At 38.8% G+C, this 19,722-nt stretch overlaps 1 protein-coding gene across 3 annotated transcripts in view; it reads left to right on the top strand.

The window, feature by feature from the left end:
• Window positions 1-19,722, top strand: part of EIF2B3 (eukaryotic translation initiation factor 2B subunit gamma) — a 125,501-nt gene that overhangs the window by 44,450 nt on the left and 61,329 nt on the right. For all 3 annotated transcript variants that reach the window (XM_086716794.1, XM_025932703.2, XM_086716795.1), the window contains exon 5: window positions 6,694-6,805. In XM_086716794.1, the coding sequence (XP_086572920.1) occupies window positions 6,694-6,805 (112 nt within the window). The remainder of the gene's footprint in view (window positions 1-6,693; window positions 6,806-19,722) is intronic.

The raw sequence follows: 19,722 nt of genomic DNA, 5'->3' as shown, positions 1-19,722 counted from the left end.
AAAGATATATGCACCCCTTGTTCTTTGCAATACTATTTACAGTAACCAAGATATGGAAACAAACCTAAGTGTCCTTCAGTACATGATTGAATAAAGAAGTTGTAGTATATATACACAATGGAATATTATTCAGCCATAAAAAGAATGAAATTTTGGCATTTGCAGCAACATGGATGGACCTCAAGGATATTATGTGAAGTGAAATAAATCAAACAGAAATACAGGTACCATATGATCTCTTCTATATGTGGAATCTAAAAAAATAATTTTTTTTAACTAAACTCATAGATACAGAGAACAGATTGGTGCTTTCCAGAGGTAGATGGTAGAAATGGGTGAACTGCTTTTGTTTTGTTTTGTTTTGTTTTGTTTTGTTTTAGTTTAAATAAATTGAATTTTTTTTTTTTTAATGTAAAGTTAAACACTGCAAAAAAAAAAATGTAGCAAGATGTATGTAATCTGCTCATGATTCTTTAGGTTAGTAGTTTGGCCTATTATAACTGAGTTGTCTCATCTCTGTTCAAGTGGTATTAGCTAGTGTATCAGTTTTCTGTTGCTGCTAGTGTATGTTATCTATTGCTATATAACAAATTACCATAAACTTAACATCTTGAAACAACAGAGTGGGTCAGGAGTCCAGGCATTTGCTTAGTTGGGTCCTCTGATTCTGAGTCTTTCAGAAAGCTGAAATCAAGTTGTCATTCAGGGTTGAGGTCTCATCTGAAGGCTCAGCTAGGAAAGAATTTGCTTCTAAGCTCTCTTGTTTGTCAGCAGAATTTCAGTTCCCGAAGGACTGTTGGACTGAGAGCCTCAGTTTCTAGCTGGCTGTTGGCCAGAGGCTGCCCTCATTTCTTTATCACTTGGGCCTCTTCAACATAACAATTTGCTTTGCCAAAGCCAGCAAGGAGAGAATCTTCTAACAAGACAGAAATTACAAAGTTATGTAACTGAATCACAGAAATAATATCTCATCACTTTTGCCACATTTTGTTGGTTAGAAGCAAATTGCTAGCCAGCCAGCTGTTCTCAGTGGGAGGGGATACAGAAATTGTGTGATTACCAAGAGGCAATTAACATTCTTAGCAGCTGCCTACCACAGTTGGGTACACTAATATGTCTAGGGCCTAAGCTGTGATAATTGAGTTTCTCTTTCATCCAGTCTGTTGCCATTCTGGAGGCCCAAGCTGGTTTATATAACAGCAGCAGGTTCTAAAAGAGTAAGAGAAGATACACCTGGTTGGCTCAGTTAGTTGAGCATCTGACTCTTGACTTCGGCTCAGGTCATGATCCCAGGATCGTGGGATTAAACACCCCATCGGGCTCTACACTCAGCGCGGAGCCCGCTTCAGATTCTCTCTCTTCCTCTGCCCCCTCTCCCCCATTCATGTGCTCTCTCTATCTCCTTCTAAAAGAGGAGGAGAGAGTAGAAGAAGCTACACACAAGGTCTCCTGAGGCTAAGCGTGGAATTCAGACTGTGTCATTCCATTGCACTCTGTTAAAGCTAGTTGCTAGGCTAGCTTAGATATTAAAGGATGGAGAACTAGATCTTACCTCTTTTTTTCTCCTGTGAGCACTTTTTTTCCTTCACTTTTTTTAATTGTGAAATACATATAAAATTTACCATCTTTTTTTAAGTGTACAGTCTGGTGGTATTTTTAAAGAGTTTATTTATTTTTAAGTAATCTCTACCCCCAATGTGGGGCTCAAACTCATGATTCTGAGATCAAGAGTTGCAAGCTCTACAAACAGCCATCCAGGCGACCCTACTGTTTAATGGTATTAAATACATGTGTAATGTTGTGCAACCATCACCACCATCTGTGTAACTTTTTTCATCTTGTGAAACTGAAACTCTATACCCATTAAACAATAACTCCCCATTCCCCTCCCCTCCCCCCACAATCCCTGGAAACCACCATTATACTTTCTTTTTTTTTTTTAATGTTTATGTATTTTTGAGAGAGAGAGTGAGTGTGAGTAGGGGTGGAGGCAGAGAGAGACACACAGAATCTGAAGCAGGCTCCAGGCTCTGAGCTGTCATGACCTGAGCCGAAGTGAGATGCTTAACCGACTGAGCCACCCAGGTGCCCATCTTTTTATTTTTAATGTTTATTTTTTATTTAAAAAAAAATTTTTTTTTTCAACGTTTTATTTATTTTTGGGACAGAGAGAGACAGAGCATGAACGGGGGAGGGGCAGAGAGAGAGGGAGACACAGAATCTGAAACAGGCTCCAGGCTCTGAGCCATCCGCCCAGAGCCCGACACGGAGCTCGAACTCACGGACCGCGAGATCGTGACCTGGCTGAAGTCGGACGCTTAACCGACTGCGCCACCCAGGCGCCCCTATTTTTTATTTTTAAGAGAGAGAGCACTAGCAGGAGAGGGACAGGGGGCGGGGGTGGACAGAGGGTCTGCAGCAGGCTCCACGCTGACATTAGCAGAGAGTCCATTGCGGAGCTCAAACTTGTGAACGGTGAGATCATGACCTGAGCCGAAGTCAAACATTCAACCGACTGAGCCACCCAGGTGCCCCATATCCTTTCTGTCTCTATGATTTTAACTACTTTAAGTACCATATGTAAGTGGAATCATACAGTATTTGTCCTTTTGTCACAGGTTTATTTCATAAAGTATAATGCCCTCAAGGTTCCTCCGTGTTTAGCATGAGGATTTCCTTCATTTTTAAGGCTGAATAATATTCTCTTGTATGTGTATATTACATTTTGCTTATCTATTACTCCATCAGTGGAAATTTGGGTTGTTTTCACATTTTTGCTATTGTGAATAATGCTGTTACGAACAAGGGTATGCACACTATCTCTGTGAGACCCTACTTTCAGTTCTTTTGGGTGGTCTACCCAGAAGTGGAATTGCTGAATCGTGTGGTAATTCTATTTTTTTAATTTTTTGAGGAACCGCCAAACAATTTTCCATGGTGGCTATACCATTGTACATTCTAGACCTTACCTCTTGAAGAAGTACAACAAATTTGTAACCCTTTTAACTCTACCATATACGTTTTTAGTTTTTATTTGCTAATATTTTATTTAAGATTCTTGTATTTATATAACGAATGTGCCTGTAATTTTTCTGTCTCATAATGTCTTTGTCTGGTCTTGGTATCAGGATCATGCTAGCCTCATAAAATGAGTTGGAATTCCCTACTATAAATGTAATGCCTATCACAAGGAAGGTGCACAAGTTTATTTATTAGTTGAATGAATGAATGGATAAGTAAATGACAATAGAGGAGACAGAAGTGTCAGATAAATAAAAATCAACTAGAAAAAAAATATGACTAGTTGACAGAATTTTTTTAATGGTAATTCATAGTTTCTTTCTTTTTTTTTTTTTTTTTTTTTTTAAATTTTTTTTTTTTCAACGTTTATTTATTTTTGGGACAGAGAGAGACAGAGCATGAACGGGGGAGGGGCAGAGAGAGAAGGAGACACAGAATCGGAAACAGGCTCCAGGCTCCGAGCCATCAGCCCAGAGCCCGACGCGGGGCTCGAACTCACGGACCGCGAGATCGTGACCTGGCTGAAGTCGGACGCTTAACCGACTGCGCCACCCAGGCGCCCCTCATAGTTTCTTTCTTAATCTGCTTGCTTAATCTTATTTTTGTAGCCTTCTCAGGATGGACATTTTGATGTTATCTTCTCTGCTCCCAAAGTAGAATTTACTTTGTTAAAGCAGAACATAAACAAGTTCCTATAATTTGTAGTGTATTCTGAGGTCCTGGTTACTATGGTAGCTTCAAGGAAGCAAATATAAGGAGGGGCCCCTGAGAGTGAAGAATGTGAGTAAAGAGCAACATAGCTGAAACATGGACTTGAAAATCACTGCTCCCAAGACATTCAATAATTTGAGGTTTTGTAGGCTGAAGGACTTGGATAGAGTAAGCACTCCAAATATATCCAAAAATAACATTTCTGTGTTTCTTTTTAAAATATTGGCTCATAATCAGACTGCTGCAAACCTTTATATTCTCAAGTTTCCATGTAATGGATGAACTGATATATGTCATATCTGCTGTGTGGCATTTGAAATTCTCTGCAAAATTTGCTTCAATTGAAATTCCCTGTAAAACTTACCCTCAAATTGGCACTATTTGCCCTTCCTTCTTTGGAGTTCACTAATCTTGGTCATTGAGAAAAATAACATATAACTTTTTTTTTTTAGTTTATTTATTTATTTAAGTAATCTCTACACCCAACATGGGGCTCAAACTTACAACCCTGAGATCAAGAGTTACATGCTCTTCCAACTGAGCCCGCCAGGCACCCCAACGTAAGATTTTTTTTTTTTAATTTTTTTTAACATTTATTTTTTGAGAGACTGAGAGGGACAGTGTGAGCAGGGGAGGGGCAGAGAGAGAGAGGGAGACACAGAATCTGAAGCAGGCTCCAGGCTCCGAGCTGTTAGCACAGAGCCTGATGCGGGGCTTGAACCCACAAACTCTGAGATCATGACCTGAGCCGAAGTTGGGCGCTTAACCAACTGAGCCACCCAAGCACCCCCCAGCATATGATTTTTTTATGATAGTTTCTCCCTATTTAGATTCAGACACTGCATGTGATAAGATGACCAGAAACCATCTCAAGGAATGAATGCTTTCCAACGTTTTTATTTTATTTTTGGGACAGAGAGAGACAGAGCATGAACGGGGGAGGGGCAGAGAGAGAGGGAGACACAGAATCGGAAACAGGCTCCAGGCTCTGAGCCGTCAGCCCAGAGCCTGACGCGGGGCTCGAACTCACGGACCGCGAGATCGTGACCTGGCTGAAGTCGGACGCTTAACCGACTGCGCCACCCAGGGCCCCAGGGAATGAATGCTTTCAAGCACCTGAGCTAAAACACATTATACACTTGTAATACATTTGGTTCTAGGTATATAGGCAACTGCAGCCAACAGTGAATCACATTCAGTTATTTGGTAGCTGTTGTCTGTCAGTAGGAGACAGACAAATTCACCTTTAGAAATACTATTTTTCGGGGCGCCTGGGTGGCTCAGTCAGTTAAGCATCCAACTTTGGCTCAGGTCATGATCTCGCAGTTTGTGAGTTTGAGCCCCGTGTCGGGTTCTGTGCTGACAGCTCAGAACCTGGAGTCTGCTTTGGATTCTGTGTCTCCTTCTCTCTCTGCCCCTCCCTCACTTGTGCTCCGTCTCTCTCCATCAAAAATAAATAAAATTTTTTTTAAAATTTAAAAAAAAAGGAAAAACTTTTTCTAGAGCTCAACTTTTTTCTTCTTTCAAGAAGGTATTAAATCATTGCTTTATTATTGTGAGGATCAAATGAGAGCATGCATTTTGTTTAATTTTTTTAACAAAACATTTTATTTAATGTTTGATTTAATAGCAGTATTATAAGAACTTTACAAATCTTAATTGATATAGTGCTCATAACAAGCCTGTGAGGTAGGCACTATTATGATACCCATTTTGCAGATGAAGCTGAAGAATAGAGAAGTTCAGTATCTTGTTTAGGACATACAGCTAGTAAGTGGGATTCATACCCAGGTAGTCAGGCCTCAGAGGCTCTCTTCTTAATCATTATGCTATGCTGCCTCTATGTGAAAATGCTTTTGTAAGCTATAGGTACTCCTCAGCTTCTCAGATGTTAGTAGGAGATTTTGTTAAGTGCCTAACACTGTACTAGATGTTAAAGGAGATATAAAGGAATCATAAGCTTGCCTTTGAAGAATTTATAATCTGGTTGGCCGAAAGAAATCTAACACAGAAAACAGCAATAATATGACAGCCTGTAAAATCACTGTCTACCAAAGAACCCTCCACATCTAGTAAAAATGCACCTTATTTTCTTTGAATGCTGTCTCATACAGAATAAAATCTAATGCATAATAGACATACAGTTAATGTTGATTGAATATACATGTCTGTAAATAATATTTTTCTCATTTCCACAGTGCACAGACCTAGGGTATTCTTTGCAGAGAAAGAATTCCTTGTTATACTTTCTGTGCCATGTAGTGAGTTTATGGTTTATCTACATAGTCCGCTTTTTATTATTAATTTTTATTTATTTTTGACAAAGAAAAATTACGTGTATTTAAAGTGTACAGTGGTGTTTTGATATATGTAGACATGATTGTGAAATGATTACCACAGTCAGACTAACATATCTTTACTCCTTACCTCTGTTTTTGAGATAATTTCGCATTTACAGAATGATTACAAGACTAGTACAGAGAACTTATATATCCTTTACCCAAATTCCCCAAATGTTAACATTTGTTCTATCATTTTCTCCCTCTAATGATATATATTCAGTGTATGATATGTATACACAATGTAGTACATACACTATTACTGTTTTTCTGAGCTGTTTGAGAATAAGTTGCAGACATGATTCCCTTTGCTTTTAAATCAGTGTGTATCCTGCCCCCCACCTCTCTAACATTGCTACAGTACTTTAATCTATAGACCTTATTCAAACTTCACTAGTTAACCTAATAATACCCTTTAGAACAATACAAAAATATTTTGACTACCCATGTTTTAAACACTGTGATAAACACTGTGATATAACACAGTATTTAAAACATATATATATAACAATCCTGTATTTAGTTCCAAGAGAATTGTGAGCAGGTGCCCTGTCCCCCTGACTTAGTCATGCAGGCAGGGGCAAATGGCTTTGTTTGATTTTCTTTCTTTTGTATGATTCAGTGGAGCAGCGTGACTTCATTGGAGTGGACAGCACAGGAAAGAGGCTGCTCTTCATGGCTAATGAAGCAGACTTGGATGAAGAGCTGGTCATTAAGGGATCCATCCTGCAAAAGTAAGCCCTAGGGTTTTTCTTTCTGGCAATTCTCCTTGTCTTAAAACAAAATAAAACCACCCAGTGGATGGGAAAGAGGGAATGAAAACGAGATTATACTGTGTGAAATTGACAAAAGTATGTGACTATTTTCCCATGAGACAGAATGAAGGCTTTTCTTCCCCACATAAGCTTAGCTTTTCCCTGTGTTTTTTTCTTGCCAAGGTAGAGTCAAATCCTGCACAGCAGCTGTGGGGAGAACAGAGAACAGGACTGTCTTTCTAACAGTGTTATAGACCTTCTTTTTCTTTTTTTTAATTGTGGTAAACACACATTTTAACCACTTTTAAGCATACGGTTTAGTAATGTGAAACATACATTGTTATGAAACAGATCTCTAAAACTTTTTCATCTTGCAAATCTGAAGTTCCATATCCATTAAACAACAGCTCTTCTCTTTTTCCTGTCCCCCAGCTCCAGGTAATCACCATTTGACTTTCTGTTCCTATGAACTTGACTACTTTAGATACCTCAGATAAGTGGAATTATATAGTACTTGTGTTTTGTCAACTGGCTTATTTCACTTAGTATAATATCCCCAGGGTTCCTTCATGTTGTAAGCATGTGTCAGAATTTCCTTCTTTTTTAAGGCTATATAATATTCCATTGTGTGTATATGCCACATTTTTAAAATGTATTCATTTGTCCATGGGCATTTGGTTTGCTTCCACCTCTTGACTATTGTGAATAATGCTGCAGTGAACATGTGTGCACATATCCCTTTGACATCCTGCTTTGAATTCTTCTGGATATACACCCAGAAGTGGGATTGCTAGATTATATGACAGTTCTAGTTTTAATTTTTAGAGAAACCTCCATACTATTTTCCATAGTGGCTGTACCATTTTACAATTGCACAAAGGTTCCAATTTCTCTACATCCTCACCAACACTTGTTATTTTCTGTTTTTTGATAGTAGCCATCCTAATGGCTACAAATAAGCAAACCAGGCACATTTTCTTTAAATAGCATTTATTGAGTGCTTACCCAGCATGGACTTCTTCATCAGAAGCCACCATACTCAGAGCTTTACTGCCTCATACCAGTACATAGGAATGTTTAAAAACTGTTTGGAGCCTGGGTTGGACTTGTCTGTAGTTTTGCCATAGCCTGCTTGTCCCAGGTTGTAATTCTCTGTTATTCTTGACTAAACCCATTTTTGCTGTTAAAAAACAAAACAAAACAAACAAAAACATGTTTGGACCCTGGACAAAATGATTGTGAGAAGAGTAAATTGGGAAAGAAAAATGTCATTGATTTTGCTATCCAGGACAACAGAGGTAGGAAACATATTTCAAGCTATATATTTTAATGAAAATGAAATTAAATTCTAGCTTCAGCTAGCCCAGTTAACCCAATGTATTAGAGTTCTATATTAGAGCCTTTGTTGTCTTGTCTATAAAAATGTGTTTAATAATAATAGGGCTGCTATGGGGAATAAAACTGGCAGAAATTTCAACAGCGACAAAGTAGGATAATTAAATATAATAAAGTTTAAAAATTGAAGGTCAAGGAAAGAAACAAGATTCTGATGAAGAATAGAAAGGAATAAAGGTGGGTGCCAACTCCACCCTATCACTCCTCCCCAGAAGCCATACTGATGTATTAATGAAATCCTGCAAATTCCCACTAAAAGCTCCAAAGCTGGAAAGAACCAAACCAAACACATTTTATCTTCTTTTTTAAGTACTTTTATCTTCTTCTGACCGAGAAGTAGCAGGAACAACTACTTGCAAGTAAATGATGAAGCAGGGAAAATGAACAATGAGGCTGACTCTTTAACAGAAATGAAAGATCAAGCATAAAAATGAATAAGTGAAGTAATATGAAGCTGGAGACTATCCCTCTTTAGGAATGGAATATAATCCTTAATTATGTGGACTGAAAGAAGAATCTTTAACAGAATCTCAGGAAAGAAAAATGTGTTTTTTTAAAGATTATTTTTACTTATTTTGAGAGAGATATAGAGAACAAGGAGAGGAGGGGCAGAGAAAGAGAGCAGGAGACAGAATCCCAAGCAAACTCTGCACTGCCAGCACAGAGCACAACATGGGGCTCAGACTCACGAACCATGAGATCGTGACCTGTGTCGAAGTCAAGAGTTGGACACTTTATCAACTGAACCACCCAGGCCCCCCAAGAAGAATGTTTTAACAAAGATTCTGTAGTACCTTAGCTCTGTTCCCTCTGCTCCTTCTATCCCTCTGGCTCCCATCATTCCCTGAAGCCATAGAAAAGTACACAGAATATAAAATAACCAGCACTACTGGGTATTTACCCAAAGAAACCAAAAATAGTAATTTGAAAAGATATGTGCATTCGTATGTTTATTACAGCATTATTTACAGTAGCCAAGATATGGAAGCAACCTGTCTCCATCAATACATTGATGGATGGATGGATGAATGAATAAAGAAGATGTGGTAATATATACAATGAAATATTACTCAGCCATAACAAAGAATGAGATCGTGCCATTTGCAACATGAGGATGGACCTAGAAGGTATTATGCTAAGTGAAATAAGTCAGAGAAAGGTAAATAACCATATATATGATTTCACTTATTTTTTTTTTTTTAAATCAGAAATAGGGGCACCTGGCTGGCTCAGTTGGTAGAGCATGCAACTCTTGATCCGGAGATTGTGAGTTTGAGCCCCATATTGAGTATAGAGATTACTTCAAAATAAAATATTTTGGGGGCGCCTGGGCGGCTCAGTCAGTTAAGTGTCCAACTTCAGCTCAGGTCATGATCTCATGGTTCATGAGTTCAAGCCCCACATCGGGCTCTCTGCTGTCAGCTCAGAGCCCGCTTCACATCCTCTGTCCCCCCTCTCTGCCCCTCCCCAACTCGCATGTGCTCTCTTTCTCTCTCTCTCTCTCTCTCTCTCTCTCTCTCTCTCTCTCTCTCAAAAATAAACATTAAAAAAATTCTTTAATAAAATCTTTTTTTTAAATATGAAAATTAAAATAAAAGCAGAAACAGGCCCATAAATAGAACAAACTGGTGGTTGCCACAGGGGAGGGAAGTAGGGGGTGAGTACAAAGAGGTGAAGGAGAGTAGGAGGTACTGGTTTCTAATTATGGGATGAATAAGTCACAGGAGTGAAAGGTTCGACATAGAGAATATAGCCAATGGTATTATAGTGTTGTATGGTGACAGATGGTAGCTACACTTGAGGTGAGCATTAACAGTATAGAGTTGTCAAATCACTGTATTGTACATATGAAACTAATGTAACGTTGTGTATCAACTATACTTCAGTAAAAAGAAAAAAAAAGAAAGGAAAAAAATAACCGCCACTCACGTGGTAGTTGGTCTCAGGTACAGGAGGATGAAAGATAAGAACTCACCCATATCATACCAAGACAAATAAATCAAGCATGAACAAGACCAAAAGAACTGGTATGTCAACTGGGCAAACATACAGCAAACAAAATAAAAGCAAGAAAAATGTTCTAAAAGAGACAAAAAAAAGTACCCTGACAACATAACTCATTGCATAGAATTTCTTACAACTGTAAAACAATTCATCAAAATGTGAATTTAATAAATAAAAGTTCAGTGATGAGATGGTAAAACAAAATGAGATAAAAGAGGATATTTTAGAACTAAGAAAATAAATTGAAGACAAAATAGCAAAGGACAGAACAGATACCATTGAAAATCAAATTATTGACATAAAAGAAAGGTTTGAGGTATTCAGTAATTTCAACAAAAATGATTAAAAATTATAGAGAATCTGATAGAAATAAAAGATAAAGATGACAATAAACTAATGTCTCTGAAATACAGAACTAAACATGGACCAAAAGATGTATTCAAAGATATAAGGACTTCTTGGTAAAGTAATTTTATTTGAGGATTTTAACATAAAATTAGAAGGGCTGATGACTTCTGAAGCCCCACTAAAACAGCAATACAGGGATTTTAGAGAGATGTAAATTCAGAAGACTAAAGAAGATGGAAAAGGAAAGAGCAACGTCAACAAGAAGCAGGAAAGCAGGACAATTTAACATACCTGAGAAAGCTGAGCTGCAAACTGATTTACCCTATGAAACTCTTTAAAGAGTCAAGATTCAACAGCACCAAATAGATCTACAAGTAAAGCTACAGGATTACTTGAAAATGTGTCCAAATTGTAGATCGATCCTCAGATTACCTCCTCCAAACCTCACAACCCTAGTAAGAGACTGGAAATTTATTTCCAGAAGAGGGTAAAATAGAAGATCTCTGGATTGGAGCACTAGGCATAAATGAGGATGGAGATATGTTGCAAAAAAAATGAGTAGGAAGTGTATGTCCTGAGGTCTTCAGCTTCTGTCTCCCACTTAGCTTCTAAATACTAACAGCCAGGCTTGCACCTGTCAAGCAAGGGCATTAGAAGATTCTTCTCTATGGTAGCAGACTTTCCAACAGGAGCCCTAAAAGATGCAGACATCAGGGAATTCCCGACAGAAAACCCACTTCTTGGATCATCCTACATTGAATTTCAAAGTTGACAAAGCCCACCACATGTTCAGTGCTCACAATGAGATTTTTGTGTGTGTGCCACTCTTAAATTTAGACAAAAAGAAACAGGGATTATGATCTAGAGGCCAGAACAAATAAACAGGGAAAAAAGCACAATAAGTTAGCAGAAAAAAAGACCAACAGAAATCTTCAGAAATGGGGAGCCTTGGTGGCTCAGTCAGCTGAGCGTCTGACTCTTGATTTCTGCTCAGGTCATGATCCCAAGGTTGTGGGCATGGAGCCTACGTGGGATTCTCTCTCTCCCATTGTTCCTCTCCCCCACTGGTGCTGCTCTCTTGCGTGTGCGCGCGCGCTCTCTCTCTCTCTCTCTCTCTCTCTTTCATAAATATATAGAGAGATGGATAGAGAGAGAAAGAGAGAGAGGATGCCTGACTCAGTAGGTTAAGTGTCTGACTCTTGATTTCAGCTCATGTCATGATCTTGCAGTTCATGAGTTTGAGTCCTGCATCGGGCTCTGGGCTAACAGTACAGAGTCTGCTTGGGATTCTCCCTCTCTCTCTCTCTCTCTCTCTCTCTCTCTGCCCTTTCCCTGCTTGCACGCTCTCTTTCAAAATAAATAAATAAACTTTAAAAAATTAAAATAAATAAACAAATTTTTTAGAGAGAAGAAAACTTCAAAAAAGATAACATTACTCAGAAAGATTTATTAATGTTTGACCATCCGAGTACCACTATTCTGGGAGCTAGGAATACAGCAGTGAACAAAACACACCAAAATCCTTGCCCTCACTGAGAGATAAGAATACTGTATTCATGCCCCCAAAAGCAGAATTCTGTATTAAAAAGTGAGCATTTAGTGGCACAAAAATAGAAACATAGATCAATGGAACAAAATAGCCCAGAAATAAGAACATGGTTTATATGGTCAATTAATCTATGACAGAGGAGGCAAGAATATACAATGGGCAAAAGACCGTCTCTTCAAAAACTGGTGCTAAGAAAACTGGACAGCTGCATACAAAAGAATGAAACTGGACCACATGCTAACACCATACACAAAAATAAACTCAAAATGGATTAAAGACCTAAATGTGAAACCTGAAACCATAAAATTTCTAGAAGAGAACACAGGTAGTAATTTCTCTGACATTGGCCATAGCACCATTTTTCTATATCTGTCTTCTAAGGCAAGGGAAACAAAAGCAACAATAAACTATTGGGACTACATTAAAATAAAAAACGTTTGCACAACGAAGGAAACTATCAACAAAACAAAAAGGCAACCCACTGAATTGGAGAAGGTATTTGCAAACAATATCACATAAGAGGTTGATATCCAAAATATATAAAGAACTTATATGACTCAATACCCCCCAAAAAAAAATCTGATTTGGGGTGCCTGGGTGGCTCAGTCAGTTAAGCCTCCAATTTCAGCTGAGGTCATGATCTCATGATTCATGTGTTCGAGCCCCAGATCGGGCTCTGTGCTGATAGCTTATAGACTAGAGCCTGCTTCAGATTCTGTGTCTCCCTCTCTGTCCCTCCCCCACTCGTGCGCACGCTCTCTCTCTCTCTCTCTCTCTCTGAAAAATAAAATAACACATTTATTTACATAGATACATAGATAGATAGATAGATAGATAGATAGATAGATAGATAGATAGAGGAAGAGGACCCGAATAGACATTTTTCCAAGGAAGACATACAGATAGCCAACAGACACATGAAAAGATGTTCAGCATCACCAGTGATCAGGAAAATACAAATCAAAACCACAGTGAGATACCACTTCATATCTGTGAGAATGGCTAAAATAAAAAAAAGACAAGAAACAAGTGTTGGTGAGGATGTGGAGAAAAAGGAACCCTCATCCATTATTGGTGGGGATGTAAATTGGTGTAGCCATTGTGGAAAACAGTACAGAAGTTCCTCAAAAAAATTAAAAATATCATATGATCCAATAATTCCACTATTGAGTATTTATCCAAAGAAAATGAAAACACTAATTTGAAAAGATATATATACCCCTGTGTTTACTGCATCATTGTTTATAGTAGCCAAAATATAGAAGAAACCTAGGTGTCCATCGAGAGATCAATGGATAAAGAAATTCTGTACACACACACACACACACACACACACACACACACACACACACCATGGAATATTACACAGCTATAAAAAAGGCGAGATGTTGCCATTTGTGACATGAATGGACCTAGAGGGTATTATGCTAAGTGAAATAAGTCAGACTGAGAAAGACAAATACCATATGATTTCACTCACGTGTGGAATCAAAAAAACAACAAATGAATAAGCAAACAAAAAGCAGAATCAGACCTATAAATACAGAGAACAAACTGATGGTTGCCAGAGAGAAGAAAAGTGAGGGAATGGGCAAAATGGATGAAAGGGAGTGGGAGATACAGGCTTCCAGTTATGGACTGAATAAGTCACAGGAATAATGGGCATGGCTTGGGGAATATAATCAATGATATTGTAATAGTGTTCTATTGTGACAGATGGTAGCCACATGCTTGTGATGAGAATAGCATATCATATAGAGATGTTGAATCACTATATTGTGCATATGAAACTAACATAACATTGTGGTCACCTATATTCAATGTGATTTTTTCAAGGGGAACATTTAGAAGCACGTGGGTGGCTCAGTCGGTTAAGTGTCCAACTCTTGATTTCAGCTCAGGTTATGATCTCATATTTGTGAGTTCGAGCCCCACATCAGGCTCTGCGCTGACAGTGTGGAGCCTGCTTGGGATTTTCTCTCTCTGCCCTGCCCTCCCCTCAAAATAAATAAACTTAAAAAAAAAAAAAAAAAAAGAATAAAGGGAGCATTTAGAGAACAAGATGAAAAACTCAATTTTGAAAAATGTTTCACAAAGTAGAATAAAACAACATATTGATGAAAAATAAAGAAATGCTAAGTAAATTAAAGGAGCAACTAAGAACATTTGAATATTTGGAGTTCCAGAAAGAGAAAACAGAAAATGAAGGGGAAAGATTTTATCAATGAAGTAAGGTAAAAAACATTTCTCAGAATGAAAGGGGCTGGGTTTCTAGACTAAAAGGAAACAGTGTCCAGCAAAATGCATGAAAAGAAACATACCAAGATTGTCATTATGAAATGCTATAACACTTACATCACAGAAAAGATCCAGCAAGCTTCCAGACAGGAGGGGGGATGTCACATGTAAAGGAATTAAAACAGCTTTGAACTTTTAACAGCAGCACTAGAAACTAAAACAGAGGACGGCTTTCAAAATTCTTAAATCTGTATGTAGTCAAACTATCAATCAGGTGTGAGAGTAGAATAAGAATTTTACAGACATTTGCTTTCCATGTATCTGTTTTCAGAAAGCTGCTAGAGAATATATAACACCAAAACCCTGGCATAAACTAAGAAAAGAGAAAGACATAGGATATAGGAAAAAGAATCCCTAGGATGATGATAAAGGGAGATTCCAGGATAACATCTGAGCCCCCAGTGTAAATGGCAACCAGACCAGATTAGAATAGGTCAGAAAGCTTTGGGAATAATTTCTTCAAGATGATCATATTTCTTCTGATGAAAATGGCAGAAGAGTTGATGTGTCTCAACATTTTGAGATGATTTTGAGTACTTGGTGATTAGGTTGGGGTTGAATTATTGATAAATATCTGGAAAACCAAGAAATGAGAGACAATAATGCCAAGGCAAGCAAAAATATGCAAGAAAAACATTAATCATTAGTTACTGAATGTCTCAGCTGTAACTAATGTTTATATTTGCATAGTAATGTAATCACTAACTTGATCTAACCAAAATTATGATATAATTACTTTGGAATGATGAGAGGGAGGGTTAGCGTGTTGGAGACGAGGGAAGACAAGAGAGATAAACTTCCTTTTTTTTTTTTTTTTTTTCTTCAACGTTTATTTATTTTTGGGACAGAGAGAGACAGAGCATGAACGGGGGAGGGGCAGAGAGAGAGGGAGACACAGAATCAAAAACAGACTCCAGGCTCTGAGCCATCAGCCCAGAGCCCGACGCGGGGCTCGAACTCACGGACCGCGAGATCGTGACCTGGCTGAAGTCGGACGCTTAACCGACTGCGCCACCCAGGCGCCCCGATAAACTTCCTTTTTAATAGTTAATAGCTAATACCTAAAGCTGCAGTGGTAATAACTTAAACTTTGATTACTGAACTAACCAAAATTGTAAAATTATATTGGGAAGGTAAAAGGTACAGAAGTATGGCTGTATGTTGGTAGGGGCAGAGCTGGTGATGAAAGAAACCTAAATCCTCATCTTCCATACTGGGAAGTCAACAGATGATGTCTGAAATGGGAAATGGGACACCTGGGTGGCTCAGTTAGTTAAGCTTCTGACTTGGGCTCAGGTTAGGAACTCACAGTTCATGAGTTCGAGCCCCGCGTCAGGCTCTGTGCGGACAGCTCAGAGCCTGGAGCCTGCTGCAGATTCTTTGTCTCCCTCTCTCTGTGTTCCTCCTCCACTCACAGTCTGTCTGTCTGTCTGTCTGTCTCTCTCGCTCTCAAAAATAAAGATTAAAGGGGCGCCTGGGTGGCTCAGTCGGTTAAGCGTCCGACTTCGGCTCAGGTCATGATCTCACGGTCCATGAGTTCAAGCCCCGCGTCGGGCTCTGTGCTGATGGCTCAGAGCCTGGAGCCTGTTTCAGATTCTGTGTCTCCCTCTCTCTCTGACCCTCCCCTGTTCATGCTCTGTCTCTCTCTGTCTCAAAAATAAATAAACGTTAAAAAAAAATTTTTTTTAAATAGTAAAGATTAAAAAAATGTTTTTAAGAAATCTCAATATTAAAATGTTATTAGAAACACAGATATAAATACTAAATGGATCCACTAAAAGAATTGAAAGTGGGTGCTTCTGGGGAATAGAAAATGGGGTAGGAGAAGGAATAGAGGACTGAAATTTTTCCTTGTAAGCCTTGAGAAACTGCTTACCTCTTTGTGTTCATACATAATTTCAATTTTTTAATTAAAAACAAGATAAAAATATAATAAAATTTCTTGAATCAAGTAAAAATTTACAAATCTTAATCTGCAAATTTAGGGTGCCTGTGTGGCTCAGTCAGGTAAGCATCTGACTCTTGATTTTGGCTCAGGTCATGATCTCATGGTTTCGTAAGTTTGAGCCCCACATTAGGCTCTGCATTGACTGCATGGAGTCTACTTGGGATTCTCCCTCTCTCTCTCTGCCCCTCTCCCTGCTTGTGCTGTCTATGTCTCTCTCAAAAAAAAAAAAAAAAAAAAAAAAAAATCTGCAAATTTTAAGAGTGTAGTGTGTTCTAAGAAAATTTGGCCAGATGTATCCTAGTAAACCTGTTAAACTTTAGGGATAAAGAAAAAATTCTTCAAGCATCAAAGACAAAAAGCTTACCACTTACATGAGAGAAAAATTAAGCTTACTTCCAAGTTCATCACAACATTAAATACCAGAGGAACCATATGTGCAGAGTTCTCAGGGAAAGAAAGTGGAACTTGAGAATATTGTAAACAATAAAGATATCTTTTATATTTAAAAGCAATAGGAAGACATTCTCAACCATGAAAGGACTTATAGGTATGGCACCTATGGGCCCTTCTTGGGGGATAAAAAAAGTTCTTGACAACTAGCTGCCATGTCATAAGGGCATTCAGGCAGGCTATGGAGAAGTCCATGTCATGAGGAACTAAGGTCTGCCAGCAACCACGTTAGTGAGCTTGGAAGAGATACTCTGAGACTTGTCAACAGCCATGTCGAAAGCAGATTCTCCTCCAGTCAGCCTCGAGATGACTGCAGCTCTTGGCCAGCAGTTTGACTGCAACCTCATGAGAGAACCTGAGTCAGAACCACTAACCCACTCCTGGATTCCAAAAACTGTGAGATAATAGTTTGTTTTTTTAAGCCTCTGAGCTTGAAGTAATTTGTTATATAACATAGATGACCAATAAAATTCTAAATCTCTAGGCTTTGTTTTTAAGAAATAATGAAGTTGAAAGACATCTCAAAGGGGGGAAATGTGCTTATATGGCACAGTTCCTTTCCTTTCAGCCTCAGTTTGCTCCCCACATATCCTGGAAGTAGGGAAAGTCATGTGGCTATGTATATGGTATGTATCCTGTCTTAGCTGAATGCCTTTGCTAAGATCTTGGACAAATCATCAGCTCAATCCAAAACATCAAGGAAATGGACAGTCATCCTATGGTCTTACTAAACTTCAAGGGTTTTTGTTGTTTAAACATTGGCAACAAATAGCCTCATAATTTTTCTTTTTTGTGCTTCCAGGGAGAGAGGCCTAGGTTAGAATGGATTCTTAAGAAAAGGAACCACCTCTTCACCCACAGTGTTCATTGTTACAGTGCCATATGATAGACATACAGGTAAAATGCCTAGGTCCCCCTTCAAGGAAGGACTTGCTGCTCATCTATAGGAAGTGTAATTAGCAGACAGCCTTTAATCATCACAGACTTCAGGATCTACCTCATCTGTAAAGAGCCACATTGAGGTCATACCCTTGCTGGGGCAGCAAGAGTAAATGAGGGATGGATATAAAGGCCTGGTCACTCTGACAGGAAGTACTTCACAACTCCCTGCTGTGTTGGCTGAGGCTTTGTACAACCTGCATCTTGGTTCAGTTTTTCCTCTGCCCAGTCTTGCTTCCTCCTCTTCCCTTCATGGGTATTGATCCCTAATAAGCATCTTGCACCCCAAATACTGTCTCATCTCACTTCTTAAGAATTCAGCCTTGAACACAGAATAATCGTTTTCCCCATGGTTTGCTACTGCCTGATAAAGCAAACTTTCTCACCCTCGGGGTGATCCTTTTTGCAGTTGTAGAATTAAACTGCCTGGATGATTAAATTGTTTTCTTTCTCAGGAAGCAAGCCCTATGCATTGATGTGTGCATGTATAAAAACTATGATGCAGGGTACCTGGGTGGCTCAGTCAGTTAAGTGTCTGACTTCTGCTCAGGTCATGATCTCGCGGCTTGTGGGTTCAAGCCCTGCATCGGGCTCTGCGCTGGTGGTGTGGAGCCTACTTGGGATTCTCTCTCTCTCCCTCTCTCAGTGCCTTCCTGACTTGTGCACGTGTGTGCGCTCACTTTCTAAACAAACAAACAAACTTTTAAAAGAAAATAAAAACTATGTTGAATGTTAACTAATAACATGTATGCCTCTTAAAACTCCTGACTGAGCATGTACCAAAAAATATATGCCCATTCAATCAGAGTTTTTCCAGCTTCACTGCTGTAAGCATTGATTTCTTGTCTACCCTTTTCATAAGACCAATAGTTCTTAACTGTGGGGAGTATTTTTTAAATGCTGATGGCTGAGCCCCACTGCTAGTGATTCTTCTTTAATTGGTCTGGCATAGAATGGGCATTTTTAAAAAGCTTGTTGTTTGATTGTAATGTAATGCTGAAAACCTATTCCTGTTCGGCTTACTAGTTTGTGGCCTAATAGTATTGCTCTTTTCTCTGTAAATATTTGATAAAGAGATAATCATTTGGTCTGTCAGAGTCTAAAGGAATTTTCCAGCATCCCAGGAGTAAGTGGAAGCATAATGAAAGTAGACCAAACACTAGAAATTGCTGCTTGGAGCTCCTGATTCTCATTTTTCAGGGGCTGCAGGCCATGTCCATATCACAAGGAGAGGGCCCCAGCTAGTGTAGGCAGCATCTGTCTAACATTGTAGACATAAAAAAAAACAAACAAAACAAAACAAAAAAAGCATTGTAGACCTGTTTACAGAGGCAAATATACCCTAGAGTATTCAAATGGCAGCCCGCTAGATTTGTGGTGTTGCAGTCAGACCCAATGATATGGCTGGCATTTGACCCTCTGGGCCAAGTGATTCTGGAGAATTAAATGACATATTAGGGGCACCAGGCTGGCTCAGTCAGTAGAGCATGCAACTCTTGATCTTGAGATTGTTGGTTCAAGCTCGATGTTAGGGTATAGAGATTACTTAAAAATAAAATCTTAAATAAATAGCACATCAGTTAAAAAGTACTTCGTCGGGGCGCCTGGGTGGCTCAGTTGGTTAAGCGTCCGACTTCGGCTCAGGTCATGATCTCACAGTTCGTGAGTTCGAGCCCCGCATTGGGCTCTGTGCTGACAACTCAGAGCCTGGAGCCTGCTTCACATTCTGTGTCTCCCTCTCTCTCTACCCTTTCCCTGCTCATGCTGTGTCTCTCTCTGTCTCAAAAATAAATAAATAAACATTTAAAAAAATAAAATTAAATTAAATTAAAAAAAAGTACTTCGTCAACTATTTGTCTCCTTCTCATAAAGACCCTTGTAATTACATTGGACCCACCAGGATAATATAGGATAACCTACCCATCTCAAGAACCTTAATTGCACCTGCAGAGTCCCTTTTGCCAT

The sequence above is a fragment of the Puma concolor genome, chromosome C1, assembly GCF_028749965.1.
Source record: "Puma concolor isolate L17-30 chromosome C1, mPumCon1.1.hap2, whole genome shotgun sequence".
Taxonomy (NCBI): domain Eukaryota; kingdom Metazoa; phylum Chordata; class Mammalia; order Carnivora; family Felidae; genus Puma; species Puma concolor.
The sequence above is the reverse complement of the archived record's forward strand: the minus strand, read 5'-3'. Positions and strand labels throughout refer to the sequence as shown.